Below are 24,495 nucleotides of genomic sequence, written 5' to 3'. Positions count from 1 at the left end.
CAACTTACCTTTTTGAAGAATTTGTGTTCTCTAATTTATAGGTGTGAATCAAGCTTTTATATTGTGTGTTTCAGCTCTTGCATTCATTTACTGCTTTTTTTTGTCTACTTCATTATTCATAATTGATAGATGTGTATTAAAATTTTTTGCTATGATGGTGGTTTTATCTCTTTGTAGTTCTTTCAAGCTAGGTGCTTACAAGTTTAGAACTAGTATAACTTCCTGGTGAATTGACCCTTTAATCTAGGCACTCATTCTCCCTAATAAATATCTTTGTCTTAAAAGTCCTCTTTGTCTGAGATGAATAGAACTTTCCTGGCTTTCTTTTGGTTAGTGTTTGCCTGGTATATCTTTTTTCATCCTTTGACTTTCAACCATTCCATACTCTTATGTGTTAGGTGTGTCTCATAAACAACATAGAACTGGGTTTTGTGTTTTAATATTTTTAAAATCTAATCTGAGATGAGAATTTAGGAATGACTGAATCCATGACTTCCACTAAACCCTGCTGACTAAGAATTGAGTTTAAAAGCCTGCATTTTCAATAGCAGTCCATGGTTGGCAAGAACCATAACCCAGAATGTTCTCTTCTGAGGTAGTGTGTTTGAGCTATTTTTTAAAATAGACTTTATTTTTTAAGAGCAGTTTTAGGTTCACAGCCAAATTGAAGGGAAGATACAGAGATTTCCTATATACTCCCTATTCCGACACATGCACAGCCTCCCCCATTGTCAACATCCCCCACCGAGTGGTACATTTGTTACATTCAATGAGCTTACTTTGACATGTCATTATCCCCCAAAGTCCATTACATTACATTAATACACTACATTACGCATTATACGCTGCATACACATTACACTACATAACACATTAATACACTATATTAATATACATCCATTAGTTTACATTAGGGCTCACTCTTGGTGTTGTACATTCTCTGGGTTTGGACAAATGTATAATGACGTGTATCCACCATATTAGCATCATACAGAGTGGTTTCACTGTCCTAAAAATCCTCTGTTCTCTGCCTATTCGTCCCTCCCCAGCCCCTGTCAACCACTGATCATCCAGCCAACCACTCGTCATTTCTGAGTTTTCATCTCAGCTCTGTCACCTAATAGCTCTGTGACTTGGGCAGGTGATTAATTCACCTGAACCCCTATTTCCTCAGATGCACAATTAGAATGGCTCTTTCTTTTTATAGATTTGGTGTGATAATTAAATAAAATAATGTATTAAAACCTCAGCTTAGTCCCTAGCAGAGAACAGGCATCAACTACACGTTACTTTCCTTTTCCTTCCTCCTTCTCTTAGTAATCTGATCATATTCTGCTGAGAAAAGGTGACAGTGTGTACCCCCAGAAATCTAAGAGCAGGAGAGCGGAGGGAAGAGGAAGAAAGAGAACTTCCAACTCCTGTCTCCCAAATCCTCTTTCCAACTTGGAAAATCCCTCCCTTTCTGTTTTCTGTCTGGAGTGTTAAAATCCATATGCATCCACTTTCTCAGTTCAACACCTTCAGCCTACACCTGACAAATACACAGAATCACCCTGTGTCCTTTAAGTTGTTCCAGAAGCTAAACTGATTTAGAACTGAGCTTTGTGTGCAGGACGGCTGTTAGTGGGGGCACCAGAGGGAATCATGATCCATGTCACACCCATTTGCTAGTCACATCGAATCTTGTGGTTCTCAAAGGGAATCAACCAGAATCACCTTAAAAATGGGAGGAGTTCCCTTTTCCTCCCCAGTGGCAGTGACCCAGGGCATGGGACTACACAAGGCTCTGAGAAAAGAGGGGGGCTCTCCACAGGAACACCTTCACTCTCCAAGTTCCCTCACAGCCCATGGGAAAGCCCTACAGAGAGGTGGCTAAGCTATTGCCGGGGTGTCTTCATCAAGCCAGCACCCCAGCAGAGCAGATAGCGAGGGCAGAGCGAGAATGCCCCCAGGATTGCACATGCAGAAGAAAGCCCCTCTCCCCCTGCCTGGCGCTCCAGTTCACTCCATCAGCCAGAGTGCCCACACATAGATTAGAAAAGCAGTAGCTGTGAGCAAACGAGCCAGAAACCACAGACGGACCCTGTCAGCATAGATCCTAAGGACAGGCACAGATGCCAGGAATCACCATGGGCTCAGAATATATAGCTCCTGAACCCCCCCAGTGGCAGCAGGTGGAATCTGTGACCAGATACCATCACAATGCAAAGGCACGAATCCACACCATCAAATGGATGAAGAAATATATTAATACTCCAGACCAAAAGGAACATGACAACCACCCAGAAATCAATCCTGAAGGCACAGAAATTTACAATCTAAATGACAGTGAATTCAAAATAGCCATAAAAAAACTCAACAAGTTACAAGAAAATACAGATTGACAGTTCAATCAGATCAGGAAAAAAATTAATGAATTGATGGAATTCTCCAAAAGAGGATTGAAGCTATAAAGAAAAACCAATCAGAAATGTTGGAAATGAAAAACAGAATGGATGAGAAAAAGAAAAATCTAGACTCCCTGAATAACAGAGCTGATATTATGGAGGACAGAATTAGCAGTCTGGAGGACAGAAATATAGAAATGCTTCAGACGGAGGATGAGAGAGACCTAAGGCTAAAAAGAAATGAAGAAATTCTCCAAGAAATAACTGACTCAGTTAGGAAATGCAACATAAGGATTATAGGTATTCCAGAGGGAGAGTGGAGCAGAGAGCTTTTTCAAAGAAATAATAGCTGAGAACTTCCTAAACCTGGGGAAGGAGCTGGAAATACAGTAAAAGAAGCTAATGAAACTCCTAATTATATCATCATAAAAAGACCTTCTCCAAGGCATATAGTAGTAAAACTGGCAAAAGTCAATGACAAAAAATATTAAGGGCAGCAAAGCAGAAGAAAATAAGCTACGAAGGAACTCCAATCAGGCTTTCAGTGGATTTCTCAGCAGAAACCTTACGGGCTAGGAGAGAGCAGAATGATTATTCAAAATTCTGAAAGACAAAAACTTTCAGCCAAGAATACTCTATCCAGTGAAAATATCCTTCAGATGTGATGGAAAAATAAAAACTTTCCCAGATAAACAAAAGCTGAGGGAGTTCATGGCCACAAGACCCCCCCCCCAACACACACACACAAGAAATGATCAAGAAGACCCTCATACCAAAAAAAAAAAAAAGGAAGAGTTTACAAAGCCTTGAGCAAGGACATAAATAGGCAGACAAAATCAGAAAATAGCAGCTCTCTATCAGAACAGGTTAGCAAACACTTAATTATAACATTAAAGATAAAGAGAAAGAAAACATCAAAAATAAATATAATCTCATCATTTTAACCACAAACTCACAACACAAGATGGAATGAGTTGTGACAATAATACTTACAGGGAGAAGAGATACAGGATGGAATTGGCTTAGACTAAGGAAATAAGAGGCTATCAGAAAATGGACTATCTCATGTATGAGATTTTTTATGCAAACTTCATGGTAACTGCTAAACAAATAATCAGAACAAAGATACAAATGACAAACAAAGAGAAAACTGAGAAAACCATCATAGAGAGCTACCAAACTGAATTGGTAATCCAAAATACATGGGACGAGAAACAGGGGACATACAGAACAACCAGAAAATGATTGATAAAATGGAAGCATTAAGTCCTCATATATAATAACCACTCTAAATATAAACAGATTGAATTCTCCAATCAAAAGACACAGAGTGGCAAGATGGATTAAAAACTAAGACCCAACAATATGCTGCCTCCAGGAAACATATCTCAGCTCTAAAGACAAGCACAGGCTGAGAGTGAAGGGATGGAAAGCAATACTCCAAGCTAATGGCAAACAAAAGAAAGCAAGTGTTGCCATACTTATATCAGACAAAGTAGACTTCAAGATAAAACAGGCAATGAGAGGGCTGGCCCCGTGGCTTAGCGGTTAAGTGCGCGCACTCCGCTACTGGCAGCCCGGGTTTGGATCCCGGGCACGCACCAACGCACCGCTTCTCTGGCCATGCTGAGGCCATGTCCCACATACAGCAACTAGAAGGATGTGCAACTATGACATACAACTATCTACTGGGGCTTTGGGGGGAAAAAAAAGGAGGAGGATTGGCAATAGATGTTAGCTCAGAGCTGGTCTTCCTCAGCAAAAAAAAAAAAAAAGAGGAGGATTAGCATGGATGTTAGCTCAGGGCTGATCTCCCTCATTAAAAAAAAAAAAGAAACAGGAAATGAGAGACAAAGAAGGGCAGTATGTAATGATAAAAGGGACACTCCACCAAGAAAACATAACACTTATAAATATATATGCACCTAGCACAGGAGCACCAAAGTACATACAGCAACTATTAACAAACCTAAAAGGTGGGGCTGGCCAGGTGGCGCAAGCGGTTAAGTGCGCGTGCTCCGCTGTGGCGGCCCGGGGTTCGCCGGTTCGGATCCCGGGCGCGCACCGATGCACCGCTTGTCAAGCCATGCTGTGGCGGCGTCCCATATAAAGTAGAGGAGGATGGGCATGGATGTTAGCTCAGGGCCAGTCTTCCTCAGCAAAAAGAGGAGGATTGGCAGATGTTAGCTCAGGGCTGGTCTTCCTCACAAAAAAAAAAAAAAACACCTAAAAGGAGACATTAACAACAACACAATAATAGTATGGGACCATAACACCCCACTTACATCAATGGATAGATCATCCAGACAAAAAGTCAACAAGAAAATAGTGGATTTAAATGAAAAACTAGACCAGATGGACTTAATAGATATATCTAGAACACTCCATCCAAACACAGCGGATTACACATTCTTCTCAAGCACACATGGAACATTCTCAAGGATAGACCATATGTTGGGAAACAAGGGAAGCCTCAATAAATTTAAGAAGATTGAGATCATATCAAGCATCTTTTCCCATCATAATGCTATGAAACTAGAAATCAACTACAAGAAAAAAGCTGGGAAAGTGACAAATATGTGGAGACTAAACAACATGCTACTGAATAACCAATGGATCATTGAAGAAATGAAAGGAGAAATCAAAAAATATCTGGAGACGAAAATGAAAATACACCATACCAACTCATATGGGAAGCAGCTGAAGCAGTCCTAAGAGGGAAATTCATAGGAGTACAGGCCCACCTTAACAAACAAGAAAGATCTCAAATAAGCAATCTTAAACAGAATTAGAAAACAAAATTAGAAAAAGAAGAACAAACGAAGCCCAAAGTCAGCAGAAGGAGGGAAATAGTAAAAATTAGAGCATAAATAAATGAAATTGAAAGCAAAAAAAAAAAAAAAGTAGAAAGCATCAATGAAACAAAGAGCTGGTTCTTTGAGAAGATAAACAAAATTAACAAAGCCTTAGCCAGACTCACCAACAAAAAAAGAGAATAAATAGAATAAGAATAAATAGAATTAGAAATGAAAAAGAAGAAATTACAACGGATACCACAGAAATACAAAGGATTATAAGAGAATACTATGAAAAACTATATGCCAACAAATTGGACAATCTAGAAGAAATGGATAAATTCTCAGACTTATACAACCTCCCAAAACTGAATCAAGAAGAAATAGAGAATCTGAATAGACCAATCACAAGTAAAGAGATTGAAATGGTAATCGAAAACCTCCCAAAAAATAGAAGTCCAGGGCCAGATGGCTTCTCTGGAGAATTTTACCAAACATTCAAAGAAGATTTAATACCTATCCTTCTCAAACTATTCCAAAAAGTTGAAGAAGACAGAACACTTCCTAACACATTTTACGAGGCCAGCGTCACCCTGATCCCAAAGCTAGACAAAGACAATGCAAAGAAGGAAAATTACAGGCCAATATCACTGATGAACATAGATGCAAAAATCCTCGATAAAATATTGGCAAACCGCATACAGCAATACATTAAAAAGATCATACACCATGATCAAGTGGGATTTATACCAGGGATGCAGGGATGGTTCAACATCCGCAAATCAATGTGATACACCACATTAATAAAACAAGGAATATAAACCACATGATCATCTCAATAGACACAGAGAAAGCATTTGACAAGATCCAACATCCATTTATGATAAAAACTCTCAATAAAATGGGTATAGGAGGAAAGTATCTCAACATAATAAAGGCCATATATGACAAACCCACAGCCAATATCACACTCAAAGGGGAAAAACTGAAAGCCATCCCTCAGAGAACAGGAACAAGACAAGGGTGCCCACTTTCATCACTCTTATTCAACATAGTACTGGAGATTTTGGCCAGAGCCATTAGGCGAGAAAAAGAAATAAAAGGAATCCAAATAGGCAATGAAGAAGTGAAAATCTTGCTGTTTGCAGATGACGTGGTTTTATATATAGAAAACCCTAAAGAATCCATCGGAAAACTATTAGAAATAATCAACAATTACAGCAAAGTTGCAGGTACAAAATCAACTGACAAAAATCAGTTGCATTTCTATACTCTAATAACGAACTAACAGAAAGAGAACTCAAAAATACAATCCCATTTACAATCGCAACAAAAGAAGAATAAAATATTTAGGAATACATTTAACCAAGGAGGTGAAAGACCTATATAATGAAAACTATAAGACATTTTTGAAAGAAATCGATGATGACATAAAGAAATGGAAAGATGTTCCATGCACATGGATTTGAAGAATAAACATAGTTAAAATGTCCATAATACCTAAAGCAATCTACAGATTCAATGCAATCCCAATCAGAATCCCAATGACATTCTTCACAGAAATAGAACAAAGACTCCTAAAATTCATATGGGGCAACAAAAGACCCCAAATAGCTAAAGCAATCCTGAGAAAAAAGAACAAAGCTGGAGGCATCACAATCCCTGACTTCAAAATATACTACAAAGCTATAGTAATCAAAACAGCATGGTACTGGTACAAAAGCAGACACACAGATCAAGGGAACAGAATTGAAAGCCCAGAAATAAAACTACACATCTACGGACAGCTAATCTTCAACAAAGGAGCTAAGAACATACAATGGAGAAAGGAAAGTCTCTTCAATAAATGGTGTTGGGAAAACTGGACAGCCATATGCAAAAGAATGAAAGTAGACCATTATCTTTTGCCAGACACAAAAATTAACTCAAAATGGATCAACGACTTGAAGGTAAAACCTGAAACCATAAAACTCCTAGAAGAAAATATAGGCAGTACACTCTTTGACATCAGTCTTAGAAGGATCTTTTTGAATACCATATCTACTCGGCAAGAGAAACAAAAGAAAAAATAAACAAACGGGACTTCCTCAGACTAAAGAGCTTCTGCAAGACAAAGGAAACCAGGAATAAAACGAAAAGACAACCCAGCAACTGGGAAAAAATATTTGCAAATCATATATCCAACAAGGGGTTAATCTCCCAAATATATAAAGAACTCACACAACTGAACAACAACAACAAAAAAAACAGCCTGATCAAAATATGGGCAGAGGACATGAACAGACATTTTTCCAAAAAAGATATACAGATGGCCAATAGGCACATGAGAAGATATTCAACATCACTAATCATCAGGGAAATGCAAATCAAAACTGCACTAAGATATCACCTTACACCCATTAGAATGGCCATAATCACCAAGACAAAAAATAACAAATGTTGGAGAGGATGTGGAAAAAAGGGAACCCTCATACACTGCTGGTAGGAATGCAAACTGGTGCAGCCACCGTGGAAAACAGTATGGACATTCCTCAAAAAATTAAAAATAGAAATACCATATAACCCAGCTATCCCACTACTGGGTATTTATCCAAAGAACTTGAAATCAACAATTCTAAGAGACTTATGCACTCCTATGTTCATTGCAGCATTATTCACAATAGCCAAGAAGTGGAAGCAATTTCAAGTGCCCATCAACTGATGACTGGATAAAGATGTTGTATATATATACAATGGAATACTACTCAGCCGTAAAAAAGACAAAATTGTCCCATTGGCAACAACATGGATGGATCTTGAGGGTATTATGTTAAGCAAGATAAGCCAGACAAAGACAGACTCTGTGATTTCACTCATATGTGGAAGATAAACTAACACACGGACAAAGAGAACACTTTAGTGGTTACCAGAGGGGAAGGGCTTTGGGGGGTGGGCATAAGGGGTAAAGGGCACATTTATATGGTCACTGACAAATAATAATGTACAACTGAAATTTCACAATGTTATAAACTATTATGAGCTCCATAAAAAAAGGGAGGATTTCTAGAGATAATAGGCCCAGTCACCATTCCTCTTCTTCCGGCAGTGCTGTTGTGACCAATTCATGACTATGAGGCATTGTCCTGGCATTAAATCCAGACATCAGACAGAAATAGATTAACAAGCACACACAAAAAAATCTCTCTGACAACATCTGTCTTTTAACTGTAGTTAAATTTTCCATCTTTATTGTGATTATCAATAAATTTGGACTTTTTCATACTGTCTTTTAAAAAATTTACGTCTCACTTTTTCTCTGCTTTTCTTCTTATTTAATTTTTTTGATTGATTGAAGGTTGGTTGGTTTTATACCATTTTAACCCTCTCTAGTGGTTTAGAACTTATACATTCTCTCTCTGCCGGTTTTTCTTGAAATTTTACCATGCTCATATAATTTAAAGTGTCCCCTCCCTCCTAAACAACACAAGGAGTTTAGAATGCTTTAACTGTACTCCTCCCTTATAGAGCATTGCCCAGGATTTTAGTTTTGAACTTTTTAAAACTTCTCAAATTAAATATTATAAATATTATTATTGCAGACGATGGTGATTGGAGGTACATATTGATTTGCCACTTTATTTTCTCGCTCTTTCTTCTTACATGGAAAACTGTCCTGCAATCATTTTTTTCTTCTTCCTGATGCACATCTCTAAAAGTTCCTTTAGTGGGCATAAATTCTCTCAGTCTTTATCTGTGTCTTTATTTCACCTTGGTTTTCGAAAGACGGTTTTGCTGGGAAGACAATTCTACACTGACAATTCTTTCAACAGGAATATAAGTGATAGAGAGAAGTCATTGGATTAAGATTCAGGCAGGACGTTAAGCTTCCAAAGCCCTGTGGGAAAGACGAGTTCACTTCCTGAACTGATACTCCAACCTCGCCTCCCTCAAATTCTTTCGTACCTTCCAGAAGTATCTTAACATGTCCAGTTTTATTGTCTTCTTCACTGAAGAACTCAGAGACCTAAAAAATAAGCGAGATAGTATTTGCTGGTGAAACAGTATTCCGGGAAGGAATACCTGAATTTCTTCTCTCTTCTACGTGATGGTCGGTTTCCTCTCATCCCCGGGCAACTTCTTGGTGTCAGGAAGCTTTGGTCTCCTCCCTTTGTTTAGAAGCATTTATCACGACATTCTAGGGTCTGATCATCAGGCCCCCAAATCTTCTTCATTCTTTTTCCCAGAAGGTCTCGGGGCCTCATGGAAATAGAGCACTCCCACCCCACACCCCAACTTCACATCCTGCCTGAAAGTTCTGTGAGGCAGAACCCGCCTTGTAGTAACTCCTCTTCTGCAGTGACACATATCTAGCCCTGACTCCCATGGGCAGGTTTGAAGGGCCAGACCCTTCTGCTGATGTCCAGCCTGGAAAGCTCTTTCATTTCTACAACACAGAATCATCACCAGCCACATAACCCAGCCCACCCCCTCCAGAGTCCACCTCATCTCACCCCTCAGCTAGCACGTTATCTGTGACAATTGTGGCTCACCTTCCCTCCTCCACTGAGTCGGCTTTCCTTTTTATCGGCTTCTTAACTTCCACTGGTGCGAGCACAGACAGCTGCTGGCTCACGGGCGCCTGTTCTTAGGATCAGAAAGGGAAGGGTTTGTTCCTATGAGCTCCGGTTCAGAAAGTCCCAGGAAAAACCCTGCCCAGGCCTAACTCTGAGTGCCCATCCTCGGGGAGTAAGGAATCATGGTTGGCCCTGGTTATGGGGCCCAGCTCTGTGGCCTGGGGGCCAGCAGAGACATCAGTAGAAGGCGAGAGATTTGCTGGGTGAACCCAAGAGAAAAGCCCTCATCCAAGCTTGTTTGGGTTGTAAACCAAGACAAACTCTTTCTTTCTTTCCTTCGCTAATCCATCCATCCGTCCATCTACCGGATGAGCGGTTATTAAACACCTACCATGTGCCAGGCAGTGTCATATCTGAGATGGGTATAGCAGTGTGTGAGATCTGGCTTCTGCCCTCATGGGTGGACAGGCCAGTGGGGACAGAGGAGAGACTGAGGTGTAAGCTATCAGAATGCAGTCCACATGTCTAACAAAGCCATTTCACATGCCTGGTGTGCCCGGGTCAAGGAGGGCCTGTCCAGGTGGGGTGGGAGAGAGATCAAAGGAGGAGGTGGTGGACGGGAGCTGGCAGGGCCAGGGCAGGACCTGCGGGCCCCCGGAAGCCTCACTTGGACACCAGTGGGGATGGAGTCAGGCTGGCTCGGCTGTGTCTGCAGCTGGAATTCATAGGCACTGTCCCTTCCAGAAGCTGTTTGGAGCTCTCTGGGCATGAGCCACCCCACCTTCCTGCAGCCCCTCACAGCAAGGGAGACCTCAGCAATTTCCTTGGGCCTTGGGCTCTTGCATTTCCCTCCCGAGGGTCCCCTGGGGATCGAGCCCCTAAGCATCCTTCTGTTGCCCCGGCTCTGGGGGCTTCGGCAGTCACCAGGGCTGCCTCTCGCTCATAGTGACGTCACTGTCTCCTAAATATGTGACCTTGGGCAAGTAACTTAATTGCTCTGTGCCTCAGGTTCCTCATTCGTAAGATGGGGACAGTCACAGTCCCTACCTCATAGAGTTGGGGGATTAGTTAGCTAATATTTGTAGAGTGGGTATGACAGGGCCTGACCTATGGTCAGTAAATGTTCACTATTGTATTATTGTTGTTATTTTTGTTGTTATTATTATTATTGTTATTCTGGCCCAGTGGAGACCACAGAGTCCCCACCACAGCAGCGCCCGCTGTCTGAGCCCCTGGGACGGCCCCCTCGGCCTCTAGCTTGGGTTGGGGGAGTGTTTCCTGCAGCCCCACGTGGGGTCAGATCCCTGGGCTGGGGTCACAGCTCCACTCTTCACTCCATCTTCTCTCTGCATCCTTCTGAAGGCCAGCGGCGCTGTCCAGGGACTTCCCTGGATCCGGACTGACAATGGCAGCGCTTGACAACTGCACACAATGGTAACAACCTTTGGCCTCAGCAGCCAAAGAGAAGGGCACAGCCTCACCCTGCCCTCCCAACCCAGAAATGGAGTTTGGCCTGAGCCCTGAAAATACTGGGGTGTCCCTTTGGAAAGGCCCCATCTGGGGTGCCCCTGAGAAGGCGAGGGGACCTGCTCCTTTCTGGCCTCTCCCAGGCCCTGCTAGTCCAGGGGCTCCTAGGCCTAACTGGGGCATTAGAAGCCTAGATGTGTCATGATCAGAAACCTCCTGGGAAGGCCCTCCTGACCATCAGAACCCCCCTCTCACCCACTCACTGCTTCTGGGGATCCCTCAACAGGTGATAGAGCCTCCCTAGAAGTACACTGCAACTCCTCAGGCCCTAACCACCCCCTCACTGACCAAGGTTCCCTGTCTGGAGTGAGGCAGGGACACCATAATCGAAGCCCAGGAAATGGAGGCTGGGGCTTTGGGCTACTGCCGGACTGACCCCCATTACCTCTGTCTGTGCCTGAGCTGCTGGGGACTCTGGTGGGAGCATTTCCCTCAAGTTGTCCCTGTATCAGCTGAGTCAGGGACAGGCTGAGGTTGAAAGCCGAGCGGTGTTGAGGTTTAAGTAGACTTGTGCTGGGCAGTTAGTGCAGCACCTACAATTCCTGCCCAGTTTTCCTTAGAAAACCCAGCTCTCTAGCCACTTTGCTGTGGTGACCATGTGTGCTGGACAGGTCCTGACTCAGGATATTTTCTGCCCAAAGGGGACCCCGACAATGTGTCCTGTGGGATTTGGGGTTCCCCGGGTCTGGAGCTTGTATGCATCCCTGTCCTCCGTGCACACACAGCACGGCGGAGTCCTGTGTGCACGCACTTCGCTCACATGCCTGCACACCCCTCACCAGCCCTGCCCCCTGCACGGGAGCATGCAAGGAGGACCAGCTTCTCAGTGGCTTCCCAGCTTCCTCTGCCTGGATTCTTGCAAGCCTGGAGCCTGGGATGTGGCCTTCCACGTGGCTTCTCAAAGACCACTCAGATAATGAGAGGAAATGCGGTCATCATCTCACAGACGGCTGGGAGTTCTGGGCTGCACCAGGAACCAGACCATCGTTTCCTGACCCTCCATCTCTCTCCAGACGACCTTCGGCTGTTCCTTGTGAGCCCGTGGACGCCACCCAAGATGTTCCCTTTTGGTTGCTGGGGCCTGCCTGTGGCCCTTCTCGCCCTGCTCTGCTGCCCAGGTGAGCCGGTGCCTGGGGTTCCTGACTTGGCTCGTGCCAGCCCAGAGGGTGGGCTGCCTGCTCCCCTGGCTTCAGGCCAGGGAAGGGTCCTGGTCCCGATGTTGCTGAGGCTTTGAACACAGCGGCTGACCGCCGTGGGTACAGGATGCTGTGCCAGCCTGGCTTCCCCGTGACCCTGGGGAAGCGGGTAGGGGTCCTGGCCTTTTGGACACCAGGTTGAACAGGCCCCACAGCTTCATGGCGTGTGGAAGTGGCAGGTTGTAGAGGCTGAATGGTGGGCTGGGTGGGGACCTTAGGAGGTGAAGGGATGCCGCCGTTCAAGGGAAGGTGAGGGCACGCCTAGGTCTTCAGATGTGGCCTAGGGGACAGCAGGGGGCAGCAGAGAGCATCACCTTCTGGCCATGGTCAAAGCAAAAATGAATCCCCTTCCAGTGCGTCAACGGGACTGTGAAGGAAAATGCCACCATGTGCCGAGCACTGTTTTGGACAACCTGCCAGGTGCTTTTCAAGTGCTATCTCACTGAACTTTTATGACAGCCCTGTAGAAAAGTGATTACTAGCCCATTTGACAGATGAAGAAACTGAGGCTCAGAGAGAGGAAAGCACCTGGCCCAAGGTCACACAGCTGGTACATGGTGAACTCAGAATTCAAATCCAGATCTGTCCACCTGGAAAGCCCCTCTCTTGCCACTTCATTATATGCCAGTACTGAGGGCAGAGTGGGGGCACGCAGGTGTGGTGGGAGCACAGGACGTAGGCTGGGCCCAGCTGGTTGGGATCGAGGACCTTCCCGGTCATTGCCGAGTGGAAGGTGAGTGTTGAGTGCTCAACCTTTATGCAAGTACTTCCTGAATGTGTCACGCATAGGGCATTGTGCTAAGCACAAAGGGAAACATGCAAAACCTGGGCCCTGCCTTCTAGAACCTTCAAAACGTCTAAGGGAGAGTCAGCATGAATATGAATCATTTGCAAGGTGGTCTCATTACCTTCCTGACCTTGTGTCCCCCTGCCTTCCTCCTCGCTGAGCTCCGGCCATCCTGTTCGCCTTGCTGTTCCTCAGACACACCAAGCACACTCCTGACCCAGGGTCTTTGCACGGCAGTTCCCTCTCCCTGGACCACTGCCCCCAGATATCTGTAGGGCTCACCTCCACTTCCCTCATGTCTCTGCTCAGATGTCACCATCTCGGTGAGGCCTGTGTTGACCACATTTTCAAAATGGCAATCCCACCTCGCTCCCTATTTTCTTTCCCAGGCACTTACCACCATCTGACAGGCTGGATATTTCATGTGTTTGTTATTGTCAGTCTCCTTCACTAGAATGTGAGCTCTGCAAGGGCAGGGTTTGATCTGCTCTGGTCACTGCCATAACCCCAGAGCTGAGTACAGTGCCTGACACAGGGCAGGTGTTCAAAAAGTATATGTGAAAGAAAGGAAAGGAAAAGGGAAGTGTTGAACCCAGGGCCACAGGGGCTCAGAGGACACAGTCTACCTCCACCTCACAGAGGCCTTCATGGAGGAGGGGACATTTGGGCTGGCACTTGAAGGTCGAGTAGGATCCCTCTCCGTGGAGATGGAAGATGTGCATGAGGAAGACTAATCTAGAGGCGGTGGGCTAGAGGAAGAGCAACCAGAGGCAGGGAGACAGCTGCGGAGCAGCCTCTTTGGTCTAGACATGAGGCAATAAGGCATGAATGAGGGGAGAGGAGCAGAGGGTCACCCCTGGCCTTTCTTCTCAGGCCCCTGCCCCTTAATCAGACTGCCAGTGGTGGGCAGCTCCACAGGGCAGGGCAGCGGGGACATCTGCTGCCCAGTGTTTCTGGTCTTCCAGGGTCTGGTGAGGTGTTCGAGGTGCTTATGTCGTCAGAACGGCTGGTGGTGGAGCCTGGAATGTCCTGGAAGATCAACTGTAGTACCAACTGCACCCAGCCTGAGAAGGGTGGTCTGGAGACCACCCTAAACAAGACTCTGCTGGTCAGTCAAACTCAGTGGAAGCAGTACTTGGTCTCCAGTGCATCCCAAGACACTGACGTCTATTGCTACTTCCTCTGCTCCGGGGAACAAAAGTTAAAGTCTCTGAACATCAGTGTGTTCCGTGAGTGCTGCGCTGTGGGACCCTCCTCCCCCAGGGCAGGGCCTGCGCCTGCTGAATGTCTGCAGAGCTACTCAGTTACTGCCCCTAGGCACTGTCGCCATAGCCTCCACCTCCTGGTTCCCGGGGTGACAAGGAGCAGGACTCAGGCTATGGGCTCAGAATCTGCTCACACCCTTCACTGGCCTCCTTGAGCCCGCTGGCAACCCTGGCTTTGAGGCTTGCTCAGAGAAGGACAATCCAAGGGAGGCTTATACAAATCTCAAAGTGGGTTCCTGCGCACTGCTCACAGCCTCCTCCCAGCTCAGTAGCAGCCCATCACCGGAACGTCCCATGACAAGTAGCGGGGGCACCAGCAGGAGGGCTGGCACGCTCTCCAGTGGCCCCTTTGCCTCATGGAGAGAAGGCTGAGGCGTCACCTGGTGCTTTTATCTTCCCCTGAGGGCTCTTGGCAAATGTGGGATCATCACGCACACACCTTCCACTGGCCGGGATTCTCTCAACATCGCGGCACCAAGGGTGTCACTTGGGTCTCCCCCATTACCGACATCAGTGGATCAAATGAACAGAAAGATGTCTGAAATCTAACATATCATCCTGGAGTGATGGGGGCAAGGTATTTTAGTTCAGAAGGGAATCCAGGGCCCTGTTTCATAGATAAGGGATTGAGGTGGCTATGAACCTGATCCTGGAGAAACCAGGCAGGTCTGACTCCAGCCCCCACCTCTTTAGTGAGGAACTTCACAGTTCCTGGCCCAGTTCCAATGAGCACTCTCTTCTACATCTCTCTCAACATCATTATCCAACTATTTAATTTTTGAAATTTGTATTTAATTTCTGGAGAGGAAGGGGACAGATCCAAACTTTTTCTGTCTAGTCGGCTGCACAGTTTCTGGACCTTCTCTCTTTGTAGACATATGACCACCTCCATTCTTGTCCATTCCAGAAACCATCATGTCCATAAAACTGTCACGCAATACCTCCTTCACCCTAAATTGCTTCCTTCTTCCTCTTTACACTCTAGAGCAGGCCAGGCCCCAGCCCACTTCCTCCCCCACAAGTCCAGCCAGGGACCTGTGAACACCGCAGTGACAGGGAATGGTCCTGGCCGGGTGGGGGCTGCTGGGACTGCACCTCCGTCCTGACCAGACCTCCTTCCATTCTTCCCCGCAGACCCTCCGGAGCAGGTGCTGCTGACGCTACAGCCCACTCGGGTGGTTCTGGGCACATCATTCACCGTCGAGTGCAGAGTGCCCTCTGTGGCACCCCTTGAGAGGCTAACCCTCACCCTGCTCCGTGGCAAAAAGACTCTGCACAATAAAACCTTTGAGAAGACAATACCTGACCCCCAAGAGGCCATGGCCATGTACAGCGCCACAGCCCACAGGGAAGACGGCCACCACAACTTCTACTGCAAAGCCGAACTGGACCTGCGGTCTCGTGGCGGGCACATCATTTCCTATGTCTCAGAGCCCCGGGAGCTTGAGGTCTACGGTGAGGGGGAGCCCCCAGGACAGAATGGGGAAGGAGAGGGCACTCACTCACTTTTGGCCCCTCGGGGGAAGAAAAGACCTTCACCCCACTCTCTGCCAGCTCAGGGGGTGGGCATTCAGGGCCCCCACAGTTAATCCCAAGGGCTCTCTCTTGCTCCCCCTCTTCCCTGAAGCTCTCTCCAAGTTCTCGGCTTGGACCCCGATTAGTTGCTTGACTGTTAGTGAGCTGTGTGACCTTGACCAAGTCAACTCCTCTCTCTGGCCTCGGCCCCTCTCTACAATGAGAAGTTTGGCCTGACTGACCCCTAAGGTGCCCTGGAGCTCCACTGTTCTGTGACTCTAGATAGCCAAGGCATTCCCTGTCTTCAGAGAGTTTCATAGAAGCTCAGTCAGCTCTGCCCAGGGAGAGACTTGGCGTGGACCACGCCACTGTCCAGGCTGTGGTGTCCAGCAACCACATGCTGGTGCCATGGGGATTTCTGCCCTCACCATCTCATAGAAGCCTGGCTGGTGGCCCGGATTCCCGCCCACCTTTCCGCTAGATAATACCCCATTAGCCACTCATCTCTGCAACACAGGGTGACTGCAGGATGGATGCAGGGTGGCTGGGTGATGGGTGGACCTCTACTCCCTCTTGGGCCCTGGCACCTGGGACCAGAGGACTTCTAAGACCGCTGTCTCCTTCCCCAGAGCCCATGCAGAACAACCAGATGGTCATCATCATCACGGTCGTGTCGGTGCTGCTGTTCTTGTTTGTGACATCCATTCTGCTGTGCTTTGTCTTCGGCCAGCACTGGCACCGGCATCGGACGGGGAACTACAGGGTGCAGGGTGCAGCGGCGTGCTTCAGGGCCTGAGATGGGCCTACCAGATACAGCCTGCACGAGCGGCATGGCCACTGCCACAACAGCCACTGGAACTTGACGTGGCTCCTCAGGGTTGTGGCCCAGCCCTGGCTGAAGGACTGTGACAAGCAACAGAGGCCTTTGGGGACATTTCTTTTTCTAATCTGAATACAAACTTCAGCCTGTGCCTCAATGTCTCCTCCCGGGATAACACTCAGTGGCTGGGAAGGGGACCCACCAGGCCTGGACTTCTCTCCCCAAATGTCTCCTCAGCCTCCCTCAGCCCTCTCCTTCACAGGGGCCTTCCAGAGCTCTGGCCAGCCCAGGCCCTGGGGTGCCCCGATGCTGACCAGCCCAGGTACCAGACCCACCCTCATCAGGCTCTGAGTGAATAATTCCTTCTGAGGGAGTGGAGGAGATGCATCCTGGCCAGCTGGCGGGGCAGAGAGACGCTCTGTTCCCACATGGCCCCTGGGACCTCAGGCCACTCCCAGTAGGAGCAGGACATGGCTCTGACATCTCCTTTCTGTCAACAGAGTCAGCTTCCTGTGGTGAGGGTGGGGGCCCCTTGGGGACTGGCTCAGCTCCAGGACCCTCCCAGCCAGTCCTCTCCCCCATCACTCTGGGCCTTCAGAGAGCTGTGGACAACAAAAGCAGCCCTCCCCTCTCACCTCCTGCTCCGTCATTAGGCCAAACCAAGCCCCGCAGCCCTGGCCGTCCCAGAGAGAGGGCTGAGGGGAGGAGGTCGAGGGAGCGCTCTGCTTCCCAGGCCTCCCCCAGCCTGAGCAGAAAACAGTGTGGCAGAGTTGAGCTTCCACGTGGCTTCCAGGCCCTGGACAGTGCTCTAAGGAGCTCTTCCTCCAGAACAGAGATCAGGCCAGTTCAAGGTCTCAGTGCTGGGAGGAGCGGGGCGGGGGAGGGGGGGATGGTGGGGGTGGGTGGGGAGGTGGGACTGATTCACCCAGGAGGAGAGGCCTGGTTGGGTTTGAGGGAGAGAATGGTGGCCAGGTGTGGGTGCAGAGCCGGCAGGCACTGGAGGGGCACTTGGGGGCTCCAGGGCCGTTTTCAGCCTTGTGGTGAAGCTGGTGCGGGTCCCAGGGCCAGCGTCTGTCCTCCTGGCAGGCTCTCGGCATCATAGTGGTCTGGGGGGAGACAGCACCCTCATCTTGACTTCCTCCTGCCTCAGTGGACCCCAAGGAGGGAAAGGGAAGAGGACAGGCCAGTTGCCTGCAGCATTGACAGTAGGAGCCCCCTTCCCGTCCCCACAGGGAACCTGGCCATCCTGGCCTCCTGACCCATCCCTAGGCCTGGGCCCTGCTGCCCACCCACCCGGCCCCTACCTGAAGCTGGGGGTACATCTACACCCAGAGTCCCTGTGGCACTGGGGGGTGGGGGTGGGGGCACAGCTCTCCTGAGATGGGGAAGAGAAAAGAAAAACCCCCATCAGAAGTGGTTTCTGGGGTTTTACCCACAAATCTCTGCACCCCACCCCCAGCCCCTGGCCAGCGCCCAAACCCTTGCCTCACTTACGCCCCCCTTTTCCTGGAGGCAGGAGGGCGGTGCTGAATCCTGGCCGTGTCCTGCAAGTGGGGCTGATGTGGGGGAGGAGAAAGGAAAGGGCCTGGCCACGGTAGGGGGGCGCCCAGAGTGGGCCTCGGGCAGGGCAGGTAGTGGTGGTGGAACACCACAGGCCCTTCCTCCTGGGCTTCCATCTCCTCCTCCTCCTCATACTCCTCCTGTTGGCCCTCCAGGTAGACCTGGGGATTGTGCAAAAGGAGGAGGGGAGACGGTGACGCAGGATCGGGCTCTCCCTACCCCCGCCCCTCTATCCCTCTAAGTTATTGCTGCAGATACGCATCAGAAAATGGCTTCTGTTTATTGAATATTAACTACATGCAAGCAAGGCACTCTGGAGACATTTCTTCCTTATTTTGCAGGTGGGAAAACTGAGGCTCAAAGAGGTTGAGCAACTTGTCTAAGGTCACCCAGCTAATAAGTGGCCGAGCAGGGACTGGAAGAATCCAGGTGTGACTCCAGAGCTGGGGTGAAAGTCCAGCAAGCTGCCTCAGGCCTCTTCTCCAGCCCCTGGACCCAACTCTGCCCCATCAGCGAGGTGGGGCACTCGCCCCAGGGGCTGTCTGAGGGCCAGGGGGTGAGGGGCGGCAGCAGCTCCTGCCAGCCATGATAGTGGACACACCTTTCACCTCCCAGCATTGGAATCCTACCTGGCTGTCAAGGCTGGTTCTAAGGCCACCTGCTCCTCCCAGGAGCCTTTCCTCATCTCCCAACCAAGTGTGTACTCACACTTTGTAACTCTCCGTGCACGAGTCATAGCCAAAGCTGCCTTGTATTCAAAGTCTTTCATTTATTTATTCATTCAAATGTTAATTGAGCCCCTAATAAGTATCAGGCCCCTGCAGACCCAGGGTACAATGGTGCCTGCCCTCCTGGGCCTACAGTCCAGTGGGGGATGCACTGCAGGGAAACCTCCTTGAAAACAAAACCTGAGTGGTCTGTATTTTGAGACCCCCCCCACCCCCATCCCATGGAGGCTGACACAGGCAGGGCCTGGCATATAACAGATGGCAAACAGACCCAGCCATATAGGTGTGGGCTGCCTTCCCGCTCCTCTGTCGCCTGGTCGTTTTTCTCAAAGCAGGGACCCCAGATGGATCCCCACCCCTGGACCTGCCGGTGGGCTACCCCGTGCACCCCGCCCACCTCCTCACCCCCAGTCCACGCACCTGCGGGTGGGGCGAGACGGGCCTGGGGTTGAGCGCCGCTGCCACCAGGTGACTCAGCAGCAGCTGGTGCATCTGCGCGTTCTGCAGCATCATCAGCTCCAGTAGGTCTAGGGGGTAGGGTTCAGCAGGCCCGCGCCGGGTCTCCCCTGCCCTCTGCCCCGAACCCAGGGCCTTTTCGCGGACGCCCACCCCCCAGGGCGCGGAAGCGGGGCGGGGGGGGGGGGGGAGGGTGCAGCGCGGACTCCCAGAGAATGTGCGGGGCAGAGCAGGGCACAAGGCGGGTGAGCCTGGTGTCTCACCTTCCTTCACGCGGCCCGGCTGCGTGGGCGGCGGTGGGACGGCCCACGGGAGGGGCTGCAAGACGGTCACCCAGGGCTGGGGGAGGGGAGACTCAGCCAGGCTAGGCGGGGAAGGGATCGGGGGTGGGGTGGGGGGGCGTTGCGAGTTGCCTCCCTAACCCCGAAGGGGCCGCGTTCTCCCCTCCGCGCCCCCACGGCGCCCCGTCTCCCTGTCAGGTGTCTTCCTCTCCGGCTGGGGTAGCTCTCTTCACCCCCCACCACTCCCTCCAGGGTCTGGCCCCTCCAGGGACGGCTCCCTAACTCCGCCAACCCCCCAACCCAGGCCTCCCCGGTAAAGGCCCGCTCTGCTCCCGGCTCAGCACTCACCGTCGGGGCTGCACCCTGTGGTAGGGGGCGACCCCAGCTCCCTCCACGCCTGGAAGCCATGGCCCGCAGCCACAGGTCGCGGTTACCTAGGCGACACCGCGACGCCTAAGTCTCCTCCCACGCATGCGCACAGCTCGCCCGCGGCTCCGGAAGCTGCGGGCATTGGCCCTTCTGCTCTCTTCCCCTCTTCTCTCTGCCTCCGGGGTAATGGGGTCGCCGAGGAAGCCCCCGCCCCCCAGGAGGCCCCTCCAATCCCCTTCCGCCAGGGCTCCCTGGGCATCGCGTCTTATTCCTCGCTGGACCTCCCACCCTTGTGCATACCCAGTACCGGGCCTGGTGGGCCCCGGTTTGTTGAGTGAATGAGTGACTGGCTGGGGAGGCCGGCCCCAACTCAGACACTTGGTTTTCAGGTCCCAAAGCCCAGATGACTAGGATGAGGAGTTAAGCAGGAATAGAGAAATCTGTAGGAGCAGGCTTGGAGGCGAGGGGCAGGTGAGTGAGAAGGGCAGAGGATCTGCTCCCTGTCACTCTGAATCAGAGGGGCGTCCTGCAGGCCAGGAGTGGTTTTTTGGAGACCAAGGAAGGAAACACCAACCAAGTTCACAGAAAAGGCTAGGCCCTGGCCAGAAACAGGTGCCTGGCCCCTTAGCTCCGTGCTTGTAGCGGTTTGCTCCCTGGTTCCTGGCCACGGTGAGCTGCTGCTCCGCAGAGGTGGAGAAGCCTGGGAAGTTCAGCACCAGTGCCTGCAATTGTCCCTCATCCTGGAAAAATAACCAAAGCAGGCATTCTTTTGACAGGAAGTTATCAAGGTCTTCTTTGCTTAAGAACAGGTGAGGGGAGAGATCTATTTCGGCAGCTGTGACCTTCCTAAGATAGGCTCTGAGCAGCAGTCAAGGAAAATCCGGACAGGAAGCTGGGATTAGCACCCCCTGAGGTGCCCTTCCCCCACCGTCCACTTCTGTTCAGCTCCCCTTCCCAGCAGTCTGGGTGTCTAGAACCAGAAAGACCATTCTCACCACCTCCTTTGCACCTTAGTCCCTGTCTCCAGGGGAGGGGGCCTGTGGACAGTGCATTAGCTGTCCCTCTGGGTCTTATGGCTTCAACAGCCATCAACAAGCTGAGATGGGGCACTGTTGTCACAAGCTCCCCATGAGTGGGAAGGACACAGAAGTGCATCTTTCCATCTCCACCCTCATTCCAGGTAGAAAGGCAGAACCAATCTTTGTGCTCACTATCAGCAAATCTTGACCAAGGAGGTGCCTGTGTGTGCAAGACACCCTTCTGAACACTGGAGACAATAGTGTATCCTCGCTTCTTCCAGCATTGTTGGGAAGTAAAAACATACCTGGGAAGAGAGCAAAAATACAAGGTTGTGCAAAGTTCTGTATGAGTGAGATATACAAGAAGGGATCATGAAAAAGAGAGGAGTCACTGAGGGTTGGACTTCTGAGAGAGGTGGAGGCCCTTGGGATGGGGCCAAGCAGGGTGGGAGGGAGAGGGCAGCCCAAGGCTGAGGACACAGCCTGAGCAAAGGCACAGATGCAGGACTGGACAGGGCCTGTAACGATCCAGTGTCTGGCTGTGGTGGAGGATCAGGGCAGAGAGAAGTTCCAGTGGCCTACTCGAAGACCAAGTTATGAAATTTAGGCTTTGCCATGTGGGTAATAGAGAGCTCTTGGTGGGTTTCGAGCAGGAGAGAAATAAGGGGTGACGTGTGCACAGCTATGTTTTAGGAAGGTTCATCTTGTTCCTCACATCTTTGTTCACATCAACCAGAATTAGAAAGAACAAATGTCTGATAGGGAAGTATCCTCCCAAGGGAATACTATTCAGCCATTGACAGTTTTGGTGTAGAATATATCTATTGATGTGGAATGATGTCCAAGAGAGTTGAGTAAAACAATCAGGAAGCATAGTATTTTTGTTTTGTTTTTTTGTGAGGAAGATTAGCCCTGAGCTAACATCTGATGCCAATCCTCCTCTCTTTTTTGCTGAGGAAGATTGGCTTTGGGCTAACATCCATGCCCATCTTCCTCTACTTTATATGGGACGCCGCCACAGCATGGCCTGACAAGCGGTGCGACGGTGCACGCCCACGATCCGAACCTACAAACCCCGGGCCGCTGAAGCGGAGCGCGTGCACTTAACCGCTACGCCACCGGGCTGGCCCCTTATTTTTGTTTTAAAAATCATATGTATATATGTGCATGTATGCATACGTGTGTAGAGAGAGAAAGAGAGGGAGAGAGGGAGGGAGAGAGATGGAGGGAGGGAGCGAGACACAGAGACAGAGACAGAGACAGATGCAGAGAAAGGGAGGGAGGGAGACGGAGAGAGAGGCAATTATAGAGAAGATGTCAGGGCCCGCCCAACCCCCAGCCTCCCCCAGGGGTCTCCTGTTGGTTCTTGCCCTCACCTACAGTCTCTCCACCTGGGGACATTTTCTGGCCACAGGTGAGGTAGGCCAGAAGTTGTCCCAGGAGCAACCCTGAAGCATTAAGGGAGTTGTTGGTAAACTCCCCAGCCTGCTGGCCTTGGTGGGACAACTCTGAGGGCTCTTCCCCACAGACTCGCAGCATCCCTGTGGCCTTGTGCCTCAGTTGTCCCAGTGATAGCCTGCTCATGAATGCACACTTTATTGGCTTTTCTCCTTTCTCTGTTGCTTCTCCACTCCCTCACAGTGCTTCCTGGGATGTCCTTCCAAATAAACTACTTGCTCCCAAATCCTTGTCTCAGGCTCTGCTTTGGGGGGAATCCAAACTAAGACACCAGCCTCCCACTTTTTCCACATCTGCCCCCAGGCTACTGAAAACTCTTGGAAAAAGCTATTCTAGCAGCTCTATGATAAATTTGTGTTCAGTGAAGTGAAATACCAAAATAGACATTGAAGAAAATTCGTCTGGGAGTATAATGGTCAATGGATTAAACTGAGGCAAAGCTGGAGGCAGAGAGGCCAGCAAGGAGGCCACCACCCTCATCCTTCTACAGGAAGCCCAGAGCAGGCTGGAGGTGTCTGTGGAAAACAGGCAGGAGGAGGTGACCATTTCACTACCTCAGATATAGGATTGCTTGTGAGCCCTACGTGAAACTGGGATTTTGGCTGCGGTAAAAACTATCCAGCTTCTGGTATTCAATTAGAGTTCTTTGTCAAAGGGAACTGGAGAATTTGCCATTTGGAGAAAGGAAAAGCCACACCCTTATCTGTAGGAGCTATTTTGCTATAGAAGCTCTAACATCAGTCCAACAGTGGAGGAGGTGACTTTCTGGCTACTTGCCACTATTGGTTTTTTTTGAGGCATTGAACACTCCACCTATTCCCTTTTTATTTTTTTCCTCAATGGGGACTCTCGTTTGCATCTTTGTGTCTTTTTGTTTTTTTTTTTTTAATTTTTTTTTTGTTTTTTTTCCCCCAAAGCCCCAGTAGATAGTTGTACGTCACAGCTGTACATCCTTCTAGTTGCTGTATGTGGGACGCTGCCTCAGCATGGCCGGAGAAGCGGTGCGTCGGTGCGCGCCTGGGATCCGAACCCGGGCCGCCAGCAGCGGAGCGCGCTCACTTAACCGCTAAGCCACGGGGCCGGCCCTTGTTTGCATCTTTGATTTTTTTTGTTTTTTGGGGTTTTCTTTAGCATCCCAAGACAATATGTACTCAAAGTCCTCCCTGTTGCCTTGGTAAATCTATTTCTGGAAATAAGCTAGACATGGAAAAAGACTTCTAGTCAAATGTATTCATCACAGTGTTATTTTTAAGAGTTGAAAATTGAACATTACCCAATGTCCAACAATAGGGGCATCGTTATGTAAATGAAGGCAATGCGCTCAAAGGAATAGGGTGCAGTCATTAAAAACCGTAGACCTGGAAAAATGATCTCCCTCCTCTTCTCTTCACATAGAAATGGAGAGAAAAGGACCCTTTCTAAGAATGTAAGCGGAAATTCAGTGCTGCTTTTTGGTACAGATGAGAAAGCACTGAACAGAGAGATGACCCAGCAATAGGCCCTTTTCTTGGGCCCAGAGGCACAAATTTGAAGGAGCTAGAATATGAGGGTTGGAGGAAAGGAGCTAAATACAGCTTTGCAGAATTACATGACTAACGAGATACGTGGGGAGAAGGAGCCTTGAAAACACAATAGTGAAGAAATTCCATTTTTCTGCTTAGAGGCGCTGACTACACTGCTTCTGCAAATCACGATTAGCCTTGTGAGATGTATGTGTGGTTTTGTCCAACAGGCTCCTGGCAGTCCTTTGGGAACTTATAAACATGTAGGTTGCACCAG

At 49.1% G+C, this 24,495-nt stretch overlaps 2 protein-coding genes across 8 annotated transcripts in view; one reads left to right on the top strand and one right to left on the bottom strand.

Annotated features, from left to right (window-relative positions):
• Positions 1-16,873, top strand: part of ICAM2 (intercellular adhesion molecule 2) — a 28,660-nt gene extending 11,787 nt beyond the window's left edge. Inside the window, exons 2-5 of the mRNA XM_058561369.1 lie at positions 12,276-12,380; positions 14,211-14,474; positions 15,645-15,965; positions 16,655-16,873. Of these exons, the coding sequence (XP_058417352.1) occupies positions 12,320-12,380; positions 14,211-14,474; positions 15,645-15,965; positions 16,655-16,821 (813 nt within the window). The 5' untranslated portion in view covers positions 12,276-12,319 and the 3' untranslated portion in view covers positions 16,822-16,873. The remainder of the gene's footprint in view (positions 1-12,275; positions 12,381-14,210; positions 14,475-15,644; positions 15,966-16,654) is intronic.
• Positions 16,874-16,989: 116 nt separating this feature from the next.
• Positions 16,990-20,392, bottom strand: PRR29 (proline rich 29). Of its 7 annotated transcripts, none has more exons than XM_058561363.1 (6): positions 20,219-20,353; positions 19,853-19,928; positions 19,554-19,660; positions 18,340-18,566; positions 18,150-18,220; positions 16,990-17,986 (listed from the first exon to the last, which is right to left on the bottom strand). In XM_058561363.1, exons 1-6 carry the CDS (start codon positions 20,276-20,278, stop codon positions 17,700-17,702), a joined length of 828 nt encoding a protein of 275 aa, XP_058417346.1. In that variant the 5' UTR covers positions 20,279-20,353; the 3' UTR covers positions 16,990-17,699. The 7 variants fall into 7 exon arrangements, with proteins under 7 accessions (XP_058417346.1, XP_058417345.1, XP_058417349.1 ...); XM_058561366.1 differs by having other exon boundaries at positions 17,780-17,951; positions 20,219-20,347; XM_058561362.1 differs by having other exon boundaries at positions 19,554-19,928; positions 20,219-20,356.
• Between the last annotated feature and the right edge of the window lie 4,103 nt (positions 20,393-24,495).

Source organism: Diceros bicornis, chromosome 18, assembly GCF_020826845.1.
Source record: "Diceros bicornis minor isolate mBicDic1 chromosome 18, mDicBic1.mat.cur, whole genome shotgun sequence".
NCBI lineage: Eukaryota > Metazoa > Chordata > Mammalia > Perissodactyla > Rhinocerotidae > Diceros > Diceros bicornis.
The sequence above is the reverse complement of the archived record's forward strand: the minus strand, read 5'-3'. Positions and strand labels throughout refer to the sequence as shown.